The sequence below is a fragment of the Engystomops pustulosus genome, chromosome 1, assembly GCF_040894005.1.
Source record: "Engystomops pustulosus chromosome 1, aEngPut4.maternal, whole genome shotgun sequence".
In the NCBI taxonomy this organism is placed as follows: domain Eukaryota; kingdom Metazoa; phylum Chordata; class Amphibia; order Anura; family Leptodactylidae; genus Engystomops; species Engystomops pustulosus.
This window is the reverse complement of record NC_092411.1, coordinates 253,059,731-253,080,520: the sequence shown is the minus strand read 5'-3', so window position 1 is coordinate 253,080,520 and position 20,790 is coordinate 253,059,731. Positions and strand designations below refer to the sequence as shown.

General features: G+C 39.1%; 1 protein-coding gene across 1 annotated transcript in view; it reads left to right on the top strand.

The window, feature by feature from the left end:
* Positions 1 to 18,909, top strand: part of GABRB1 (gamma-aminobutyric acid type A receptor subunit beta1) — a 305,334-nt gene extending 286,425 nt beyond the window's left edge. The window contains exons 6-9 of the mRNA XM_072124822.1: positions 3,786 to 3,923; positions 4,781 to 4,933; positions 10,698 to 10,948; positions 14,328 to 18,909. Of these exons, the coding sequence (XP_071980923.1) occupies positions 3,786 to 3,923; positions 4,781 to 4,933; positions 10,698 to 10,948; positions 14,328 to 14,675 (890 nt within the window). The 3' untranslated portion in view covers positions 14,676 to 18,909. The remainder of the gene's footprint in view (positions 1 to 3,785; positions 3,924 to 4,780; positions 4,934 to 10,697; positions 10,949 to 14,327) is intronic.
* Positions 18,910 to 20,790: the final 1,881 nt, after the last annotated feature.

Below are 20,790 nucleotides of genomic sequence, written 5' to 3'. Positions count from 1 at the left end.
ACAGGCACAAGCTATAGCGTAGGGACAGGAACGCCCCATTATCGAGATTATTCTGTGTTCTGTGAATTTTCCTTATTCTCATACACAATATCTTCTTATAATCTTTTCAATTTATTATGATGTAAGGCTATACAGGCGGTCCCCTACTTAAGGACACCCGACTTACAGATGACCCCTAGTTAAAGACGGAAGCTCTCTGGATGCTTTACTATAGTCCCAAGCTGCAAAGATCAACTCTAAGGTGTCTATTATAAAGCTTTATTGATCATCCATGTTCCCATTACAGAAACAATTTTGAAAATCAAATTGTCACAGAAGCAAAAAAGAATTTTGTCTGGATCTACAATTATGAAATAAACAGTTCCGACTTACATGCAAATTCAACTTAAGAACAAACCTAAAAAAACCTATCTATTGTACGTAACCTGAGGACTGACTGTACATCTATAACTATATGTCTGTGCATAATATCCAATATAAAGGCAAAGAAGAGTGCTTTCATAAAATTATTTCAAATATACTAGAAAATAATATACATTCTGTCCTGTCAACGAACCTCTCCGAGCCATTAGATTGGGCTTTGATTTTCTGTTTCACTAAAAAAAAACTTCCGGCAGAACGTCGCATTTAATGACACCCGGTGCATTCTTCTCCGCTTTGGCACTGGGTTGGAAAACACATTATAGGCAAAGATCTGCTGCAGTCCGGAGAATTCACTTACGACACATTAAAGGTTAAACTCCTGCTCTTGTCCTACGGTCATTAACAATATAGATATCTGCTCAAATGAAATGAGCTTTTATGGCTTCTGCATATCATTGTTCCCTTATTATGAGTACTGAAATACTGCCATTTGGCCGGATTTGTTCTTTTGGGATGTGCCGTTTATGGAAACAGTAGGAGCTTAGAACAAAATTCTTTTTAACCCCTTCCTCAGAAATAAGTGAGAAGGCGTCCCAGCAAAATGCTAGAGTTGTAGGTCAAGGCAATCGCATAGATACAGGAGTTGATCACCTGCATACGACTGGTTGTAACTGACTTTATAAGAGTTTTGTTAACAGCTGTGTATGTGTAAAAGGCTGCGGTCATTGATGACCACAGCATCCTAGCGGTTCAAAGAGGGTTCACTTCATCTTGCCTAAATCCTAAAAAAGTGAGCTGGATGGGAGAGCCAAGGTACAACTCTGCATGGACTGTCTTACAGCTGGGGGTGATCCTTAGCAGGGGCTGGGCGGGTCAGTAAGTAGGCACTGATTGCGATGCCTAGAGTTGAAAAGTACAGGGTCAGTGGACAGTACTAAAGGTAGGTAAAATAAGTGAGAAGATGCAATGGATTATGCAGCAGTCGCCCGGGGACTCCTCTTCCCCATGATTGTGGGGGGTGCAGTGTATATCGGCAGCACCCACCATAACGGGGTGTTCCCCTAGTGTTGTCACTGTCCTAATATGGACAGTGACATCCTCGGGTCCTCCCTCCTGCATTTTTTGATGGACATAATGTTTAGTGGCCAAACGTAGTGGCTGAATTAGCCGGTTAACGTATACAAATAAAATGATGTGAACCCAGCCTCAATGTCATAGTTTATTACTGTATATTTTGTAATAGCAATGTACAATGGAGCTCTGAACTTCCTCCATAAAATCATATTTAAAAGAACCACCTCAGGGCCAATACTTTTCAGTGTTACCCATCTGTAAGGGGAAATAGATTTAAGAGAAACATGGGAAAAAGTTGCCAATACCATTTCAATACCAAGAATGGTGGTATAGTCTCACATAAACTGTTGTACTATGGGCAGCACGGTGGCCCAGTGGTTAGCACTACAGCCTTGCAGCGCTGGGGTCCTGGGTTCAAGTCCCATCCAGGTCAATATCTGCAAAGAGTTTGTATGTTCTCTCCGTGTTTGCATGTGTAGGGACAGGGACTGATCTGGCAAGCTCTGTGCAGCACTGCGTGATCTGTGAGCGCATTTTTAATAAAGGAATTATTATTATAAATAAAGGAATTATTAACAACTGTAGACTCTCAACTTGAATAAAATAGGCATTCTACCTTCTGAATTATTCTGGAAATCCTGATCTTAGGCCAGCTGCAGACGAACGTGTGCAGCCTGTGGAAAAGACCCTTATGATGTTCTGAACCCACAGACTGCACACCTTGCACAGGAAAGGAGTTTCCGTATGATGCAAGGAATCCCTGTCTGCCTGCCGAACACTGCAGTTCCGGTACTGCATTGACTCAGTATTACAAAACTATACACTGGCTTGTACAATGTTTCCAGGCAAGTTGCACTTTTAAGACATTATTTAAGAAGGCCATATTTTTTATACAACTTTGGTGAAGGGACCCCTGAAGATAAGTTAGTTATAAGTTCATCACAAGAATGCCCCATTGTTGCAATTCAAGGGAGTATTATATGATGTCCATGGAAATCACATAGGTGTCAATGTTATTCGTAAATGTTTTGAATATTCCAAAAAGAGGACTGTCATTTACAGCTGCACTTCATTCCTAACTTTTAAGAGATAATAAATGAAGGATGCCCCTCTAGTTATGTTTGCCTAATATAGTATTTTAAAGACTCCCAAATAAAGCCAGGGAGCAGCTTGACCAATCTGGAGGAAGAGGGTGTTTCTCAGATTACCACACAGTCATTGTAGACCAATAAGGAGGCAGAGGGTGTGTCTCAGATTACCGAGCAGTCATTATAGACTAATAAGGAGGCAGAGGGTGTGTCTCAGATTACCACACAGTCATTGTAGACCAATAAGGAGGCAGAGGGTGTGTCTCAGATTACCACACAGTCATTGTAGACCAACAAGGAGGCAGAGGGTGTGTCTCAGATTACCGCACATATTGTAGTCAATGTAGCTAAACAGTAGTTACAGATCACAGCTCTGTCCTAATGGAACTTAGCTAAAAGGCAACATAGCAGCAAAACCTGATGACATAAAAATAAAGATGGGATTTGATATTTCAGGGTACCACTTAAAGTTTTGAACTCAGATGTATAGCTATATTATCTTTCAGGAACGATAGATGTAGAAGGAGGCATGCCTGTAATTCAATTGATTCCCTTTCTATTTAATTTGAATTGAAAGTGATAAAACGTATAACCAAGAAGCCATATTATGAGTTTATTAAAGCCAATAGCAATCTTTATTAAGAAGCACCAACTACAATCTTGAGCCAATGCATTAAAGAAAAATATCAGATGAGGGACCTTCTGCTAGCATTGGGTCAGGCCCGACTCAGTGGTTGGACCATTCTGTCCTCAAATCTTAATTGTTCTGAGGCCGATCAATGCAGCAAGTCCTACTAGAAACAGAAGGAAATAACGACCTATATCAACAAATAAAGAGTCAAGCAACAGAAGGCATTGATTTATCATGTGGCTCCAAGTGCACAAATGGTATGTTGTGCTACACCCAGAGGAAGGTATGAGGCAGAGAGGACAGACAAACGCAAAATGACCATCTGTGCCTCCAGTGTTACAGATTGCCATCCACAGCTTGCGGAGCACTTCCATCTCTCTCAACCTGGTGGTGCAAAATGTCATCATACATCACCACACATGACAGAAGCCACTCGAGCACATTACAAAGACTTCAGAGCAGCGCCTATTTGTTTCCCTTGTATATTGTTTATAATTTTATTGTATAATCTCATATTTACAATGAATATAAAATCCAACCCTGTTTATACTGCCATGGTTGTTTTCTTATAAATTGTTGGGAATGAAAAAATAAAAGTTTATGAATACCTATAACTTTTTATATCCTAGATGGCTATACAACAGATGACATAGAGTTCTATTGGAACGGAGGAGACAAGGCGATCACGGGAGTCGAGAAGATTGAGCTGCCTCAGTTTTCAATTGTTGACTACAAAATGGTGTCAAAGAAAGTTGTCTTCTCCACTGGTAAGAATCCAACACATGGTAGACTTAAAGGAAACCTACCATGAGAAATCTACCATCCTGCCAGCCTCTGCCCTAATCTGTAATCTGGAGTAGCCTTAGCTCCCAGTGCCCGGCCAGGCTTGTACACGCCCCAGTAGCCTCTGCAGTTAATTTACATATTACTAAAATAAAGTTTTTAACCAGTTAGGTTATGTTCCAGGATTATCAAATTACATATTAGGGCAGATACAGGCAGGAGGAATCTACCATCAGATCTACTTCTGATGGTAGATCTGTCACGATAGGGCTCTTTTAGGGTAGTAAAGGACAATGTTGATCTTCTGCATATGTGTAACAACTATTAACCATTTAAGGCTGAGACATTTTTGTTTTCTTTTGGTGAAGATAGAACATAATGGCTGTGGTCTCTGCAATACCACCATAGAACATGCATCCACCGTATTGCAGTAGATCTGCCAAGTATTAAGCTGCTGGCCATGGGTGAATTTGTACTCGAACTTCACAATGAGGCCCCATACTGTCTAGATAAGCTGGCCATACCGTTCAGAATAATTTTGGTCTTTTATTAAGGAGGTCTTCTGATTTTTCCTCACTGGCAGACAAAGAATGGAAGGGTAAGGCATGATGGATTACACCATCACCACCACATGAGTTTGGAAGTCCCTGCTGAATCCATGCTTGCCTGGGGGGAATGGGAAGATGCTTTGAGAAATGGGCCAAGAACGCTTGTGTTTTGTGTATTTGTGGGAGGAATCTTGGTGAATGGTTATTGGCCAACATATATTTGCCCAACATCTATAGGAAGCAAATGGTCATCTTTACACCACTGACGCCTTCTTACATGTTATTATTTTCAGGTTCTTATCCTCGATTGTCATTGAGTTTTCGTCTCAAAAGAAACATTGGCTACTTCATTCTGCAGACATACATGCCTTCTACACTGATTACTATTCTGTCATGGGTATCTTTCTGGATCAACTATGATGCTTCAGCAGCTAGAGTTGCTTTAGGTAAATTTATATGTATTTTATATGTATTTTATATGAAACATCCTAAAAACCGACATATATGCAGTAAGACACATATTGTAGATCAGCTGTAAACCAAGGTGAGTTTTATTATTAAGTGGCAAAATAATGCCAAAAATGTTTTTTGGAAGCAACTTTTTATATGTTTTCCTACCAATTTAGTTTTTCCCTATTATATTTCTTGTTCTACATTGTGTTATTGGAGCCGCTCAGTGGTGTAGCTTCACAAGCCTTTACACTGTACAGGAGCACTTCCCCCCTCCCCAAGAAGAAGATTACCACAGTCACAGTGCCTGGATCTATGAGTAATGTCCCTGGTTTATCATGATGGATTTTGATGGTAGATTTCCTTTAAGGGAAATAATGAGTTAAGCCTGTAAGATCAGAAAAGCATTTGGCACAATTTAATCTAATATAAGGATCTCACAGGACAATTTTAATTTCTGTCTCAGTATTAAAGAACATGTCACATATGCTGTGAAGAAAGGTTCTGTATCAAGAAGAAATTTTTTTTACAGAAAGGAGTATTGGGAAGGGTTGAAAATAAGTGCCTATGGTTCTTTACGCTTTAGACTAATTAGCTTATTTCTCCAGATATATACTATGCCTTGCAAAAGTATCCCCCCCACCACCACCATTTACTTTTCTACTTTTTGCCACATTTCAGGCTTCCAACATAAAGATATGAAATTGTTATTTTTTGGAAGTGGAACGGAATTTATTGAACATTTTAAACTTTTGTGAAAATAATAAACTGATAAGGTGGCGCGCAATATTATTCATCCCTTTACTTTCAGTGCAGCAAACTCGCCCCACAGAAGTTCAGTGAGGACCTCGGAGTGATCCAATGTCCTAAATTTTTGATGATGATAAATATAATCCACCTGTGTGTAATAAGTCTCTGTATAAATACACCTGGTCTTTGATAGTCTCGGCGTTCTGCGTCATGAAGACCAAGGAACCCACCAGACAGGTCCAGTGGCGTAACCTGAAGCTGATGGACCTGAGTGCAAAGTCTGTGCCAGGCCCCCTGACTATAATGTTTTATAGTACTAGTCTTATCATAATGGAAAGTGACACCTTATGGGCCCCCTAAACCTCCTGGGCCCAGTTGCGATCGCACCCTCTGCACCCCCTGAAGTCACGCCCCAGTGCAGGTCCGTGATATGGTTGTGGAGAAGTATAACAGGTTAAAGACCTGGCCGTTTTTTGTTTTTTCATTTCCATTTTTCACTCCCCACCTTCAAAAATCTATAACTTTTTTATTTTTACACGTAAAGATTTCTGTGATGGCTTCTTCTCTGTGTAACAAATTGTACTTCATAGAGACGGTATTTAATATCCCATGCTGTGTACTGGGAAGCAGGAAAAAAAATCCAAATGCAGTGAAAAAAAAACGCATTTGCGCCGTTTTCTGGTGGGCTTGGATTTTACAGCTTTCACTGTGCATCCCAAATGACATGTCTACTTAATTCTCTGGGTCATTACAATTACTGAGTTACCAAATTTGTATAGGTTTTCTAATGTTTTTATACATTTACAAAAATTAAAACGTCCTGTACAAAATTTTTTTTTCAATTTTGCCAGCTTTTCATACTTTTTCATACTTTGTACAGAGCTGTGGGTGGTGTCATTTTTCTGCCAATTGTGATTATGTTTTCAATTATATAATTTTTAGGACTGTAAAACCTTTTGATCACTTTTTATAGATTTTTTTTATATTTTTCAAAATGGCAAAAAAGTGGAATTTTCGACTTTGGGTGCTATTATCAGTTACGGGGTTAAATGCAGTGAAAAACTGTTATTATATTTTTATATAAATAGATTCCTAATGTGTTTATGATTTTTACTGTTTATTTATATTTATATCAGTTCTAGGGAAAGGGGGGGGGGGATTTTTTAGGTTTTCTATTATAATTTTTTTTTTAACTTTTTTTTATTTTTATTTTTACTATTTTTCAGCTCCGGGTACTTTAACCCTAGGTTGTCGGATTGATCCCATCATATACTGCCATACTACATTATGGCAGTATATGGGGATTTTCCTCTTCATTCATTACAATGTGCTCATAGCACATTGTAATAAAAGGGTTAAAACGAGACAGCCTCGGAAGACCCAAGGCTGTCATGGCGACGGATCGCCGTTCCCTGATGACGTCACAGGGAGTGACTATCCTTGGCAAAATGGCGCCGCTGGCGCTGGGATAACACCCCCATATGCAGCAAAGACTTACTAGCTATGGACCGTGAGCCCTCTCCATGCACTAGCTATGGCCCGTGAGCCCTCTCCATGCACTGGGACCCGATGCGCGCCGTGAATACATGGCGGGCGGTCGCAAACCAGTTAAAGCCAGGATTTGGATACAAAAAGATCTCACAAACTTTAAACATCACAAGAAGCCCTGTGCAGGTGATCATATTGTAATAGAAGGAGTATCAGACCACTGCAAATCTACCAAGATCCGGCCGTCCCGCTAAACTTTCATCTCAAACTAGGAGAAGACTGATCACAGATGCAGCCAGGAGGCCCATGATCCCTCTGGATGATCTGCAGAGATCTACAGCTGAGGAGGGAGAGTCTGTCCTTAGGACAACAATCAGTCGTACACTGTACAAATCTGCCCTTTATGGAAGAGGCAAGAAGAAGCCATTTCTCAAAGATATCTATAAAAAAGTCTTAAAAAAAGGAAAGTCCACAGCAGCACAATGTCCAAAGTACCCCTGCAGAGGCCTCAGAGTTCGGGGTGGGAACCCATGCATGCATAAATCCAAAAATGAAGCAGCACTCTAGATCCAAGCAGGTAAAAGTGAAGTTCGGTGTGTTACCACCTTTCTCAAGGTTGCCAGTTTTGGAATGAACTCTACTTTACTTTTACCTGCTTGGATCTGGAGTGCTGCTTCATTTTTTGGATTTCATGCATAAAAAAGTCTTGTGTAAAGTTTGCCACAACCCACCTGGGAGACACCAAACATGTGGAAGAAGGAGCTCTGGTCAGATGAAACCAAAATCAAACTTTTTGGCCACAATACCAAATGACATGTTTGACGTAAAAGTTCATCACCCTGAATACCCCATCCCCACTGTCACACATGGTGGGGGCAGCATCATGGTTTGGGCCTACTTTTCTTCAGTAGGGACAAGGAAGATGGTTAAAATTGATGAGAAGATGGATGGAGCTAAATACAGGGCAATTCAGAACTAAATAAATTTAATTGCACTTCACAATTGTGCCCCATTTGTTGTTGATTTTTCACCAAAAAATTACAATTTTATTTCATTATGTTTGAAGCCTGAAATGTGGCAAAAGGCTAAAAAGTTTAAGGGGGCAAATATTTTCGCAAGGCACTGTAGGTACTGTACGTACCAGAACGTATTTTGGTTTTTGTTGGTGGTGGTAAATGGGAAATGCAGCCTTTGATGACAGCCCAATTTGTGTTTCTTCATCTACTACTGTAGGTAAGGTCCTTAAAGGGGTTGTCCACTTTCAGAAAATAATTGTTTGTGTAATAAAAAGTTATACAATTTTCCAATATACTTTCTGTATCAATTCCTCATTGTTTTCTAGATCTCTGCTTGCTATCATTCAACAGTAAGTTCCATTGTTTACTTACTGTGGTCCCTGGTCATGTGATGTCACACAAGTGCATGACTCATTATATCACAGAGAGTAATCAGAGCAGTGTAGTATGATGAGCCATGTGATCACATGATCATGGAATGATTTTTATCCACAGGAAGTAAACTATGAAGCTTCCTGTTGAATGAAAGCAAGCAGAGTTTGGGAAAACCATGAAGAATTATTACAGAAAGAATATTGGAAAATTGTATAACCTTTTATTAAACAAATATTATTTGCTGAAAGTGGACAACTCCTTTAAGCTTGTATACTTCATGCCAGAAGATGTAAAGAATCCTTTCTGCTATGGTCATGTCTCTGCAATTTGTCTGAAAGTATCGATAATGACAGTCCGGGCATTATTGATGGGCACTACCAAAGAAGGATCTGGTCTTAGAGGATCCCTTGGTAGGAGGTGGACAATTGTATGGAGAATAACAATCCAGGCAGTTCCACTGTTGTGTGATGCTACAAACAATTGCATGTTTAACAGTTCTTTGGGATAGTTCTATGTCTATTTGTTAAGCTCTGTTGTTCATAAGATTCATTAAAATGACTTTGGCCCTATAATAAATGTTCTTATGTCCCAAAAAAGTCTCAAAATGCATAAAAAGTCCAAGCACATCCAGCATTGGGTTGGAGTAACTATGAGACTTTTGTGGGACTTTTTGAAAAAGACCCAAGTTATGAATCTGGCTTTGCATGGTGTCGCACTGCATTGCACTAGCAGCAGTTCTATGTTTACACCAGATTAATGAAGAGGTGAAAATAGTCCTGTAAGACTTTTAAGCAGTGAAAGGTCCCCAAAAAACGTCAATGCTACTCTTTTGAGCTTTTGTTTATGCCAAAAAAGCCCAGGAAAACCAATGATAAATAACATCTATAGATAAATAATATCTATAAAGATGAGATTAAGAAATTCATGGATTACAAGAAGTATATTTGCATCTGTTGGCCACTCCTCTGGGCTGCACCGGATGTATCTAGAAATGCTGCCCAGATCTGGCACAGGCAATAGCTGGTGCACAGGCACAGGGTTCACTGCCAGCTCCCTCACTTACCATGCACCACCCCCTCCCTGCCAAACTGGCATTAAAGAGGACCTGTCACTCCCCCAAAAAGACCCGCAACAAACATGGCCCCCATAATCCTCTCCGCAGCCCCTTTCTATATATGCTAAATTTATTTAAATTTATGTTGGGAAGGTCATTCCTAAAAGATCTGACCTTTTACCAAATAAGAGGTCAGATACTCGTATCCCTTGCGCTGGCAGTTCGGTTTATTCATGAGGGGGCTGGCACTCCTCTGTATGGTCTGGCCGACACTCCCCTACCACACCACACTGTCAGCGGGGACCTGTAAGAGAAGCCGGCAGCATTGGATGTATTTCGCAATCGCTGCCGGCTCTTTGCGGTGTATATATATAACATTTGGCCAATGCTGTGGCCGGTGACAGGTCCACAGACATGCGCTATGTCCTCAGGAATTTATTATACACAGATTTGGCGGTGCCGAACTGACAGCGGCTGCGGCTTATTGACTTAGTGCTTATTGACAGCGCCGGCCAAATGTTATATACATATAAATATATGTCAGTTTGGCGCAGCCGCATCGTGGAGAGCCAGCAGTGATTGCACAATATATGCAATGCCGGCTTTTCTTACAGGTCCCTGCTGACAGAGGGGCGTGGTGGGGTAGTGTCACCCAGACCATACAGAGGAGTACCAGCCCCCTCATGAATAAACCCAACTGCCAGAGCAGGGGATACGAGGATCCGACCTCTTATTTGGTAAGAGGTCAGATCTTTTAGGAGCAACTTTCCCAACATAAATTTAAATAAATTTTGCATATATAGAAAGGGGCTGGGGAGAGGATTATGGGGGGCATGTTTGGTGGGGGTCTTTTTGGGGGTGACAGATCCTCTTTAAGGGGTAATTAGTAGCAATTCCTCTTTGACAGCAACTGCCACTATGGCACAACTTGTATGCTTGTATTCAGGTATAAAAGCCTTGGTAAATTGCCCGTTTTGTGTAAATTGGAACAGAAATTTTAAACTGGACTAACACATTTTGGGTATAGAAATATATGAATGTATTATAAATTGTAAAACCTTTAAACTTATTTTTCAGGAATAACCACTGTGCTGACAATGACCACTATCAGCACACATCTCAGAGAGACCTTACCAAAGATCCCCTACGTCAAAGCTATAGACATCTACTTGATGGGATGTTTTGTATTTGTATTCTTGGCATTGCTAGAATACGCTTTTGTAAACTACATCTTCTTTGGAAAAGGTCCTCAACTCCAGAAGAAAGCAGCTGAGAAAGCAGAGAAAGCAAGTACGGAAAAAAACAAGCTGGAAATGAACAAAGTTCAGGTAATACTAAATTAATGTGGTTTTTGTTGCTCAACACACAGTAATACAGGGTAACACAGTGTGCAGATACAATGGCTTTCTCTGCAGTTATTAGACTGTCTACGGCCAGAGTCTTCTGGGATTATAAATGTTAATAGCTCTGCCTGGATTTTAAAACCACTTCTAATTTTAATCAAAGGGGTTATTAGAATACTTAGTATACTAAATTATCACTTGCCTGGGCAGGTCATGTGATCATCACTATGTTTGGCTGTAATCGGTTGGTTGCATTACACATCATTACTATGGTAACAGAGCAGGGCAGCCGGTAACATTATCACTGGGAGCAGTACATAAGAGGGAGGAGGAGTTACTGAGAACTAAAGGATTATGGGACTTGTAGTTTTCAGTGGCGGCCATCTTGGTGATAACTCTGCCTGCTTTAGAAAGCCCATAACATTTTGTACATCAAACTATTTAAAGAGGACCTGTCACCCTGGAAAACCCACCCACCAAATGTGCCCCCCATAATCCTCCCCCCAGCCCCTTTCTCCCTAGCCATTTTTATTTGAAATTTATGTGCAGTAAATTTATTTAAACCGATCCGACCTCTTACTAAATAAGAGGTTGGATCGTGTATCCGGCGCGCTGGCAGTCGGCCTTATTCATTAGGGGGCGTGCCAACACACCCCCCGCTAGCGGTCACATTGTAGGAGAAGCAAGTAGCATCGTATTGCTGCCGGCTCTCCACGGTGCGGCGTCGCCACACTAACAGTGGCTGCGGCCGCAGCCTGAACTTACATTACCAGCCGGCCTCGCCGCACTGTCAGCGGCTGTGGCTGAGCCGGGCTTCTTTAAAACGGCACGGAGAGCCGGCAGCGATGCAATGCTGCCTGCTTCTCCTACAATGTGACCGCTGGCGGAGGTCACATTGGATTATGGGGGGCACATTTGGTGGGTGGGTTTTCCAGGGTGACAGGTCCTCTTTAAAGGAGTTTAGGGCCTAACAAAATAGGATAGGGCCTAACTTGTTTTCGTGGGAAAATCCCTTTAAGCTCCATTTTGTGACTAATGACATTGAGTTTTTTTATCTTCATTTATTAATAGCATTATAGGTTTTTGTATCAGATGTTCATATTCACGGGAATGCCCCTTTAATCTAGCTTTTTATTCTAGTGTCTATAAACTACAACATTTAATGCCACACATTGCAAATACAAATATAAAATCAATTAAAATACTGCCCCAATGTCTTAATCCATCAGCAGCATATTTAACCAATTACCTTCAATACTTTTTTCGAGAAGTTTTTGTAGTGAAAAGTTATTTCTCAATCTTAACTATGTTTGAACCATTTCTGTAAATTCAGCCTTTAACTCTCAACACCCTCCTGTACATCTCTGTTACTTGGAGCTGACTAGCCTAAAAGCAATGTAGTATAAATTAGACAAAACATTACCCTCAAGACACTTGAGTTATTATTCATGCCAAGAAAATAGCAGGGTACTAGGAATTATATCACTAATTTTCTCTGTTTTGTAGAGTTCACTTATTTACTAAGGGTCCTGCGGCTGCATTTCCGCCGGGTTTTCCAACGTTTTTGAGGATTGCGCCGCTGGGACAGGGATTTAGGAGGGGATTGTGTCCCACACAATCTGATTTTGGCGCACCAGTGCCGGCTATCATGCGACAGATATCGGGTGGGCGGGCCATCGGATGATCCAACTGATTCGGACTGAGCGCAGGATTTAGCTTTAAAATTGTGCCGCAAGCCCAAGCACTTACATGCACTAGTAAAAAAGATAGTGAACTCTGTCGGACCTGAGCTTGTACAGCACCGTGTTATACTATCCTATTATATAGTATTGTTTAGATAGTTGGTATAGTAATATATTATTATATACATTGAACACACCTTACCCAACAGAGTTATTTTATTAACAAATAATAATAATAATAATAATAAAAGTTATGTTTTATATTCACCAACAGTATAACTTCACCTTACTTTTCCCCACCCTTTTATAATCTGTATTCACAAAAAATAAAGAAGGCAATGGTATTTCTTGATGGAAACCTTAACATTTGTTTGAATCTGTTTCTATAAACTCAATAATAATAATAATAATAAAAACAATGGGCCACAATTTAAAATTAGTTGGGAGAAGATGATTAAAGTTAGCAAATACAATGTCAGCTAAAGAATAGTGAATTTTTTATTACAAACTCCCATAAGATTTGTTTAAAGTTTCAAAATCCTAAGATAAAAATCAAGAAGCTTAATAATCTCTGTGGGGGTCATTTTTCTGAGTTTCTTCTCTTTGTTTTCTGTTCTTTTTTTGTTGTAGTTTTTGTGGTTAATTTATCTTAAAGGGAAACTGTGGCCACAATTTTTAAAAATGCAGCTTCGCAGAGAACCCTAATGAATAAACCCTCATTATAGTTAAACATTATTTTCCTCACATCCCTATAAAATCAGTTTTGGCATCTTACCTGGCATACAGTCAGATCTAGCAGGAGTCAGTTTGGGCATGTCCTGCTCGGCAGAATCCAGCAGCTTCTCCACATGCCACATGCCTCCTTTTTACCATTCAGCACTTCATGTCACGTGACTTTACCCACTAACATTTGCAAAATCTACCCCATATATAAATCTAATCACATGAAATCACATCATGCCTCTATGGACTTCTACGCCTCCCCATGTCTCCATAGAGGCATGCTGTGATTTCATGTGATCAGAAACATACATGTGGTAGATGGCATGAAGTGCTGAATGGTAAAAAGGAGCCATGTGGAGTTGCTGCTGGACTCTGCCGAGCAGGTAATGCTCCTGGAAGAGCTGACAGTATGGCAGGTAAGATAACAAGGTTGTTTTATAGGGATGTGAGGGAAACAATTATTAGCTAAAATAAGCATTTAATTTACTTACTAGGACTCTATGTTACTGGCTGTAGTTGTGAAAAAAGTAGTGACAGGTTCCCTTTAATGTTTTTTTACTATGTTAAAACTGTCAATTCACTGTTCTGTTCCTGGCTTTCAATTGGCAAAGTTTGCTAACACCAAGGCTTTGCTGACATAGCTTTGGCAAATCCAAATAAGCACATTTCCCCCCTATTAAGATAAATAGGCCAAACCTAAGGCAGCCAACAACTTTTCTCATTTTTTATAACCAATAGTATTGGCGAATAAAAGGTGCAACGCACCAAAAAAGCTGTAATGGCCACTGTTGTAAATTTTTTACATACAAATTTGCTGACGTTTTCCATTACATCTTAAGTAGAATGAGCAAATCGGGTAAACTACAATAAAATAAAAATGTGTTTTCTATTTTACTGTTTGTTATTTTTTCTTCTTTAGAAAAAAAAAATTAATAGCTCAAATAATTCTCTATTTTCAGGTCGATTCACATGGTAACATTCTGCTTACGACCCTTGAGATCCGAAATGAAGTCAGTGGATCAGAAGTCTTAACTAGTACCATTGATCCACGAGCCACTATGTTCTCCTATGACAGCGCAAGCATCCAGTATCGGAAGCCAATCGCCAATAGAGATATGTACAGCAGAAACACTCTGGATAGGCACATGGTGCACAAAAAAGGGCGCTTAAGGAGAAGCGCCTCTCAAATGAAAATTAAAATTCCGGATTTGACTGATGTCAATGGTATAGACAGATGGTCGAGAATGATATTCCCTGTTGCATTTTCTTTCTTTAATGTTGTGTATTGGCTTTATTATGTACACTAACTTATGCAGTTAGATCACCCTTTTGAAGACCGTAGTTCTATTTTTCTGATCCTGAAGGAACTGCATTAGCAATAGTGCTGCAAATTCAAGGTAAGATATTCAGCCATTAAATGATTTTAGTGTTTGCACACTACATTTTATTTTCAAACAGTAGGTTCTTTAGAAAGCGAGATCTTAGCTTTTACTGAAAATAATGTGACGTCTTCTAAACCGGAAGACAGAACTGACTCCAATACATTATGGTGAGAAAAAGCTTTATACATATCTTAAGTATTGTGTTTCGATCCTAACCTCTTAGCTGCAAAAGGAAAATCCCAGCAAGACATTGCAGGGAAGGGGTTAAGACACCGGTCTGCACACATTTTATACTTTCAATAGATTTATCGGAAAAGCCTTTTTTAAACATTGAGTCATTGTTTTTTATGAATACAGAAATGCCATTAAAGTCAAGTTGAGGTTTACAACTACATGTCAACATATTTGGTAATCGGACACCAAATACATGAACATATCAGACGTCATTGTCATAGTCTATATATTGTGCCATGTGGCATACTTAGGGTATAAGCTTATGTTCAATAGACTGTATGTGATGTCGGAGGGAATAGATGATATGTTGAGAAATGAATGTTCACTGCCAAAACCTCTTTAAACTGTATGTTTCGTAGGCGGAAATGCCATTCTGGCATCATATAAAAAACCCCAAAGAGAACTCAAAATGATAAACCAACTTATGGGACCAATATATTTTGGCACCCAAGAAAAATATCTACTAAAGAGCCTAAGCCCATAAATATATACAACACATTGGTTGTATATATTGGACCTTTAATTGTATGTTCTGACAGCCTTAAAGGGGTATTCCAGGAATATGAACGTCTGACACAAAAACCCATGATGCTATAAGTAAATGAATGTAACAAAACTTAATGTCATTAGTCACCAAATGGAACTTAAATAGTTTGATTTTATGATTCACAAAATATTATGGCCTCTCTAAAGTTATCACCAAGATGGCTGCCACTGGAAACTACAAGTCCCAAGATCCTTTAGTTCCCAGTAACTCCTCCTCCATCTTATGCTCTGCTCCCAGTGATGATCTAACAGGTTTTCTTGCTCTGTTACCATAGTAATGATGTGTAACTGCCATCAGCTCAACACTGGCCATACTGGATGCACTGCAACCAACCCACTACAGCCAAACATAGTGGTGATCACATGACCCTGCCCAGGCAGTTGCAGAACATGTGATGTGGACATGTGACCAGGGGCCATCTTCTGTCCTGTGTATGCTCTGCAACGGACCGCGCGGAGGAAATTAACGGACTGATTAAAGGGCCAGTAGCATTTTAATTCTTCATTACAGTCTATGTCACCAGCATTTTCTGCTAATGGGAGCAAAATTTTAAATAACAACTAATTACATGTAAGCTTATATTTTAAGGACCCATTTGTATATGAATTATGCTGATTCCTGGAATACCACTTTAATTGAATACAACAAGCCATGGAAATGCCTGGTAGCTTCTAAGCTTGTGGTTTGGCGAAGAAAGGAACAGTTGATTGTAGCTAGGAACTGGTTAACCATGAAATTTCAGATTCCTGACCCCCACCAGAGCCCTTACAAAATCATCTTTATAGAACAAAAAATATCTCTGGTAAGCAGTTTTTTCCCGATATAGACTGATTCCCATTTCATACCAACATATTACTCATTACTACAATCCACCGAATGCACAAAGGTTATCTAGATTGAATTCTTGGTGTTTCCTGTAGGAAAAAGGAAAACAAATGGAGGGTTGTGACCTGATCTATGGCCTCTGTCAGATGACTTAGATTAGTTGCAGGATATGGTTCCATTTGTGTGAAACTAAAATGCTGATACTCTGTCAAATCTGTGATAGAGGCTTCTTAATCACACATAGAGGAGTACAGTAGACAAAAATTAGAACAACTCTATCACCAGAACAACTGATAATGATCACTGTATACCATCAATGTCTTAACTGACTTGCAATCATTTGATGGTATTGGAGTGAACTTGCAACCAAAAAAAATCGAGTTAAAAAACTTTTTTTAGGAAAATTAATTCAGCATAAAAAAATTACCTCAAATTTGTAGGTGGCTCTACCAAAAAGTAGTTTCATAGACTTTGAGGGGGCTGACTATAAGCTACTTTCGTCTTAATTTTATATGACATCATTGGCATTAAACAACGAAGGTGATAACCTCAAACAAACTCAACTAATGTGAATCTTAGTGGTTACTGAAACATGCATTGGGGCTACTTCTCTTCAGCTTGGATTACTGTTCCTAGAAAGCCAAATATGGAAGAGGAAGTAAAACTATCTAACAAGACAACAATCCAAAGCAAACCTAAAGTTATCAAGGAGTGGCTTCGGGAAATAAAGAATAAATTTGTACAATGGAGCACTCTAAGCCCAGACCTCAACGATGTAGAGTACTCAGGAAATGTCCTGTAGAGGATATGCTTGGAGATGCATTCACCATTTTCTGAAGTGTTATCCTAATTTTATTATTTTTCACCAAAAAAATATCAGAGAATTCCAGTGTCCAAGTTTTCACAATTATGCAACTATAGGGAGGTATTTTATTTTACATATTTTCCTTAAGAAAAAGTATAAATTTGTTTTACACTTGAATTTTATTGGTTGTCAAGTCACTTCACCAATGGAAAATAGATTGGAAATATCTTGTTTCCTGGTTTTACACAAGACCCTTCAATTTTAATATGGATGAGTGGGCTTTTTATATCAGTGGTGTCATACTTCACATACAAACATAAAATGTAAAAATGTAATATAGAGACTAACGAAAAATTGTTTTTTATATATTTGTTTTTATCAACGGGACACAAAGATCAAACGTGGCATAATCGAGCCGACTATTTGGGTAAAATTATCTACAATTTTTTTTTTGATATGTACATGGTGCCAAAATTTTGCAGGGTCATTGAAAAATTACAAATGAGTCTGATATACAGTAAGAGAGTATGAGCCTAATGTATACACAATCCATTCTTTTATTCAAGACTTTACAGAGTGGAGGTATCTGTATATCTATTCATGAAAATCCCTCAACTTTGATGAAGTATATATTTCTTAATACTGGTAGATTTCACTACTTTTTTTTCTATGTTTCAAATAAATTGGTAACAACTTACAAAAGTACCGTCCCTCACAGCTAATTCACAGTCAGAACAATATATTATTTTAAATTGGGAGAGACTGGTAGAGTTTTTGCTTTCTTATTTTTATGGGTATTACTTCCCACCCAGTGCTCTCGCTGTGAGATCATCTCTACATTTCCGGTGAACAGCCTGTATTTACTATTATAATAATAGTAACAATAGTTTGTTACAAATAGTTTAGGGTTTAGAGTTCTATTCTTGTTATTCCTAGAGTTAGCCTTGTTATGGATTGCTGCAACATATATAAAACTGAAATCCTTAGTTTTTTTTACTGCAGGAAGCAACATAAACACACATTTTTGGCTTTGTTGAAAGCTAAACTTAAAAGTCAGAAGAAGAGGATTATATTCCTCAAGGACATCATAACCTGGTAGGGGTTCCATAATGCACCTCACCAATATAGATCTCTTATAGTTGTTAAATGTGCATTTTTTTGATTGCACCCAAGAGGCCATTCTCCATTGCACATGTGAGGGACGCTTCTCCAGTACATACTGCATCAGCCGCATAGTTATTTTTTTCTGTTTCTTAACTTAAAGGGGGGTTCTGGCATCCTCAGGATAAAGGGGTGCCATCGGAATGAATAGGCATAGCTCTTTCTTATATTTAAGCCAAATGCTGCCCCCTCAGAGCAAAAAAACCCCAATTTTTTAAACAACTTAAGTTATTAATAGGTTTTGTAAGAGTTCATTAAGATTTTTTATTACTTTACATTGTTGCCCTTTTGCAGTATGTGAACACATCATTTAGCAGTCCCACAGATATAATTGACAGACAGGTAATAAATATGTCATAATTAAGACCGAGTTTGCACTACAGAGTTGGTGCAATAGTAAGGAAAACATTTTAGAACTGCTTCTAAGGAAAACTACTATCATAATTTTACACAGAATATATCCATATGGACTGGAGTGCCTAGGGCCCACCAGTAAAATCTTTGAATGGGGCCCATCACTGTACACATATTGACTGATATCCATTCAAAAATTCTGAAAACTGACCCATAGTTTTCTTTTTAGCCTTGAACTGTTATGACACTTGGAGATCTGTCAGTAACCTTTGCTTTTAGGTTCGGCCCTCGAGTTAACCTGAACAGGGGGCCCATCGAGCTAACCTGTTCAGCTGTGGGCCAGTCCGAGCCTGCATATATATATACATATATATATATATATATATATATATATATATATATATATAAAGTATTGCAAATAAATGCATATTTTTATACAGCTCATGTACGGACCCCAAAGTCTATCAATTTTAAAAAAAGTTCAGTTGTGCAATTGTCACCTGGTTATAAAAGGAAAAAATATCACAGAAAATCTATAATTTTATGGCTTCATTTAATAAAAGTAGGTAGATCATAAGAATGAATAGAGTGGCTTAAACTCAGTGCCACACTCTATGGATGTGTCACATAAATAAGTGTCCGTCAGAAAAAAAATTCCTGCGGCTGTTTTAAAGGTCACTGAGTAGAGAACTGATATAAAGCATAAAATCAGTGCTGTCAGCGGCCTCATAGCAGCTGCTAGGAAATGCTTACGTATGTCATATACGACAGCAGGACCATTATCCACATAGCGTAGTCTATTTGGTATCAATACTCATGGCCCATAGAAAAATCTATCTGCTCCATCATATTTGTCTTGAGTCCGGTCTCTTTGGTCTTTGTAAAGGGAATTTTTCTAAGGTGGCGGGATATTGTCCTTGTAATTTTTTGGCACAAAAATACCCCATGGTGATTTTTTTGCCATGCCAAAAAGTCAAGAAGATCGTATAACAAATTTCCCCCAGTGTTGTTTAATGCTTATCGGCCTGGTGTATTTTTTTTTTTCCTATTTTTTCACATTTACATTAATGAAGGGAAATCATATTATTAAAAACAAGTTTACACTGTGATTATAGTTTTTATAAACACAACAGAGATGTAGTTTTTCATGGAAGCAGTTTAAGTCATATAACACACCTCTACCCCGTGATTTGTAGACGTGATTTTTGGGCTGCGGGGTCAAGTGTCATCTCATCATAGAAGGGCAGGTTTACACTGAAAGATAAAGGGGTCCATACATCTTGAGTAGCTTATGAATGAATTCTTGTTCAGCCAACAGCTATTCCTTCCAACTCCTCCATACACAGGCATGCTGGGCTGTGCCTGTGTATTAAATATGGTGAGAGATGTCTGGCGGTGGATTATCTCCACAAGAATTAGTCCAATAGAATCAGCCATTAGAATCCACCATTTAACAAACATTGTATAAATTACTAGTCCAATGTCTGTATATGTAGACTTACTCAATTTCTGGCTATTGTATGACGTATATTCTACTATGTCAAGCACTTTTCCATTCTGCAGGCACTGTGGGTGAGATTTATCAGTGCTGCTACAACAGTTTCTGGCTTAAAAACACTGAATTAGCAAATTTGGGACTACGCCTCCTCCACACCATGTGGACGTGGAGGGGTGCGGCCACCAACGGTGTGGGCGAACATGGGACATTCCTTTAGTTCACAGGTTTTTACGCAAAACCAATTTTGCCCCGCGACCAAGCCGTCTGACGGAAACATCAAGAGCCCAAAGCCTCTTGATGTTTCTTGCTGGACTCATGGCGGGGAAACTTCCTCCCTGTGTGTGAGTTGGTAGCTAGAGCTCTAACAATTGTGACTCGGCTTTGCTCATCCCTCACCCAGTCTGACACCTAAGAGCTTCAGTCTGAGTTGCTAACAAAATAGAATTCAGCAGAAATTTCTGTATGAAACTCAATGGGAGTCATATATCTTTAGTCAGGACATTTGTGCATGTCTTTTATTTGGGTTTTTTTCAGAATTTTGGACTTGTTTGATTTATCCTAGTGGTTTTTGCAACTTTTTATTCAAAAGTCGGACAAAAGTCTCAAACTCTTTGAC